At 35.3% G+C, this 3,943-nt stretch overlaps 1 protein-coding gene across 1 annotated transcript; it reads right to left on the bottom strand.

Annotated features, from left to right (window-relative positions):
* Nucleotides 1-441: 441 nt before the first annotated feature.
* Nucleotides 442-2,140, bottom strand: FOXI1 (forkhead box I1). Its single transcript, XM_040344679.1, has 2 exons — nucleotides 1,485-2,140; nucleotides 442-1,001 (listed from the first exon to the last, which is right to left on the bottom strand). Exons 1-2 carry the CDS (start codon nucleotides 2,056-2,058, stop codon nucleotides 463-465), a joined length of 1,113 nt encoding a protein of 370 aa, XP_040200613.1. The 5' UTR covers nucleotides 2,059-2,140; the 3' UTR covers nucleotides 442-462.
* Between the last annotated feature and the right edge of the window lie 1,803 nt (nucleotides 2,141-3,943).

Here is a 3,943-nt window from a genome sequence, read left to right as displayed (position 1 = left end):
CCCAGTTTTATTACTCCACAGTAAACATCTATAAGTACAGACTGTAGAAAAATACCCCATAGTAAATGTTTCTTAGCTAAAGCTTTGTCTTTTAACACAGTGATAATTTGCATCATCTTGCACAGTAATATTCAGATAAATGAACATATTTTGAAACTACAACATTTCTAAAATGTATGCACTACTTAAAATGTAAAGCAGTAGAAGGCAGTGTGTAAGTAGCGGGCAGTCCAATGTTACTGAATAACAGTTAAATACACAAAACTACTATTTGAAGGTGTGCTTGTTTGCAGTACATACATACATTGTGTGTATGTTTTGTGTGAGCATCAGCTTGTGTGTATCCATAAATACTATACACATACACAAATATTCAGGTTATCTGGTACAGTGATTTTTTTTGCTAATGAAGGTACACTTCATTTCAGTATACTGTAAGGCTTTTCTACCTTATTCTGGTACTTATACCTCTGTGCCTTCTCGGGAGAATAGGGTACTGTTTGTGAGGCTGTTGTAGAAGTGGGGAGTGAATTGATTTAGTATAGAACTACTGTAACCAAAGGGATTTGATGACACAGTAGGGGACCAGTCTGATCCTCCGTGACTTTGTATATTTGAAAGTGGTGAGTATGAGCTGAAACCAGCTGTATTCTGTGCCATTTTGTCAGATGGTTCATTACTGAGTCCAAGTGATACTGATCTGCTTACAGAACCGGCATTGTTAACATAAGTAGTCATGCTAGAGAGAAAATTGTTAAGGCATGGTGTTATGGCGGGTGGGGACAGTCTTTTTTCAGTTGAGTCATCAGTTCCTGGTGAAGAACTCTCCAGCATTTCTTGATGTTCTCCATTTTTTGGGCTGTCAGGCAGTGAACCCCCTTCTGTTTTATCAGAGATTATCTGGCCATTGGTATCAGACTTTCTCTTTCTCTTTCTGCGGAAATTTCCATTGTCAAACATTTTTTCACAATTTGGGTCCAGAGTCCAGTAATTTCCTTTTCCTATTAATAGAAAATATAATGCTTAGGATATTTTTTCACTTTAGGTAAAATAACATATGAATCATATGTGGTACTGTATGTCCAGTTTAAAAGCACTTTCTGTCAGCAAGATTCATGCAATATTTTAATAGTATTCAGATTATGAAATGTGTGGCTGGGCATATGATATAGAGTTTTAGATACAGCAATGGATAATAATCAACTAGGGACACAAAGGAAACAAATTTGACTTTAACGTGATATTTTTTCAGTCTTAAAATACACAAAGCATCAATCTGCAGCAAGGGGCATAGACATTTCCTCATAGTTCCTATTACTGTCTAAATTCCTTTGATTTTTTTTTTTAAAGCATACTGAATCATATACTGATTACAGCAGTTATTTCAGATATTTCATCACTTATTGGAAAGGCAATTAATATTAATAAAAAGCAGATATATTTCTAGTTACTAAATGTCATAAAATATAAAAATAGTCATTTACCTGGATCATCTTCATCCCTTGGAACTTTTTTGAAGCAATCATTTAGGGATAAATTATGCCGGATAGAGTTTTGCCAGCCAGCTTTGCTTTTGTTGTAGAAAGGAAAGTTGTCCGCAACATATTGATAGATTTGGCTAAGTGTCAGTCTTCTATCTTGGGCACCATGTATTGCCATCGCAATTAGGGCTGAGTAGGAATAAGGTGGTCTCACCAATTTCATGAGTTCTTCTTGGGTTGGAATTGGAAGCCAGCCTAACTCAGATCCTCCTAAGCCATGCATGTTAGGCAAAAGCTGTCTCTGCATACCATATGACTGAGGCATGAAGTGGCTGGTATTGGATCCTTGCAGGTAGGGAGGTGGTGTGATGGATGGCCCATTCAGCCACAGATAAGGATTAGCAGTAGTGCTGTAATCTCCAGTATCAAAGTTTGAAGGTCGTTGAGGACTAGGCATAGTCTGAGGATGGAAGATGCTGTCACAGTACATATTGATCTCTGGAGGTTCTTGCCCAATGTTTGGAAATTGTGGCCCACATCGAGTTGGAGAATGTGTCTGTGGATCAAATGCACTCATGGTATAAAGCTGGTAGGCTGGAGAGTCAGAGGCACCTGTGCTTGCAACTGTCCCTGGAACAGGTGTATGTATCACCTGTGCCCTTCCTCAGCACTTCTTATACACCTGTCAGCAGCTAGGTTTTTGAATATGCTCCGCCCAGCTTTCACTGACTGGCTGGAGATGAAATGATATGCCTTTTTGGAATGCTGGCAGCCTATGAACCCATTTAAAAATTATGAGAGTTTATCTTTCAAATGAATGGAATATTTTTTTCAAGTTCTCTAAAAAAAAATACTACAGTTTCATACAGATTTAAAACAGGTAAAAGTCCTAACAGAGAAAAAAAAAAGTATTAACAAAACCATGGCAATACAAAAAGGGACAAAATGCATTTATAAAAACATGGTAACATTTTATAGATGTGTATAAAAGGAGATTGTATTGCAAAACATGTAGGGCAAAGTGTTCTTATTTTAGCAGAAAGTGTGTTATACAATTGATGCACTGCATGCTCTAAAACACAAACACTAAAAAAAAATCTTGCACAGATAACCAACATGTTTATTAAAGCATAGCACTGATTTTATATGTCAAAAAATGCATTTATGAAATGTAAAACATTTACTACTACTACTACTACTACAGTGTACTGCCTTCTGTTTATAGTCTGGAGTTTGTGCTGTTTAATTACCATATAAAGAGAGATAAGCATCACATATCATCTTTACCCTTCATAATGTTTAGTTTCCTGCATACAGTGTTTGTGCAGACCTATTGCTATATAATGAAATGTGTATTGATTCATGAATAGTTCCTCCTTTTATACTTTCATGCTAATGAATTAATGGCTTATTGTAATTACAACTAGTTTTAGTGTGGACAATTTACACACTGCTGTAAAAAAAAAAAAAACAGTGCAAACATTTCACAAAGAATACACATTACAGATGCCTTTGGGGGCTTACAATCTAATTGTAATTGAGAGCAAGAAAAATAGCTAAGCAGTTACTTGGAAAGATAATTATTGTATTTTAACTTCTGTATTTTATTCATAAATCACATCTTTGCGGGGGCTTTTAAACGTATCTTTCTTGATTTCACATTGCTTTTGCAGGCTATTTTAAAAAGAACACAAAGCACATTGTTTATATGGTCCCAATAAAAAAAAAACTGATAATATTGTTAATAATCTACATATTTTTTACAGCACGAGTAAAGAAAGAAAGATTACATGACAACTTGTAAGTGTTAACAAGTGATAAAAAAAAAGAGTACCAGCCTAAAAATAGCTAACTAGTAAAAGAAAAGAAATCTGATACACCATATTCATATAACTTAAACTTATTGGAATGTAGTAATGCGTGTATTAAAAGTAATCTGTACAAAAGTAGAAAATCATTTAACCCATATGCATATCATTTGCTTTGGTTTAAGGTCCGATTTAAAGGCCTAAGTGTAAAAAGAAATGTGGCATCTAAGTTTCATCTTTATTAGGATGTTGATATTAAATTAGTATTTTAAAACTACTGTATGCTATCCACAGCATATTTAAAGGGGTAGTGCCAGGTAAGTCCAAAAATGATAGCAAACTTTGAGCTATTCTGTGACATATTGTTTTTCTAAACAGATGGCCTGTTTGTTTTTTTTGGTTGTTGTTTTATCAGATAAGAATCATGGTGTTTACGTGATGCAGTACTCCCACTGCTGGCTGTCCTTTCTTTGATGATGCTGGCTATTTTGTTTGTACCACAAGTGCTACTGAGTGCTACTTCATTACTGGTAAATAGAATGTCTGTGTTTGTTTGAAGGGTGGAGATGGCTCTCAAGACAAGAAATGATGCCTGTTCTCCACATCTTAGCACCTGTTATTCAAAGTCTGGACATGAGAGATACCAGTCTGATA

The sequence above is a fragment of the Rana temporaria genome, chromosome 3 (assembly GCF_905171775.1).
Source record: "Rana temporaria chromosome 3, aRanTem1.1, whole genome shotgun sequence".
Classification (NCBI taxonomy): domain Eukaryota; kingdom Metazoa; phylum Chordata; class Amphibia; order Anura; family Ranidae; genus Rana; species Rana temporaria.
The sequence above is the reverse complement of the archived record's forward strand: the minus strand, read 5'-3'. Positions and strand labels throughout refer to the sequence as shown.

Bases quoted from the DNA above. Each gene is read 5' to 3' on its own strand.
- FOXI1 (XM_040344679.1), bottom strand. From the start codon at position 2,058: ATGAGTGCATTTGATCCACAGACACATTCTCCAACTCGATGTGGGCCA. The intron at 1,002-1,484 runs GTAAATGACTAT...TTCTATTAATAG, and splicing joins AAGGGATGAAGATGATCCAG to GAAAAGGAAATTACTGGACT.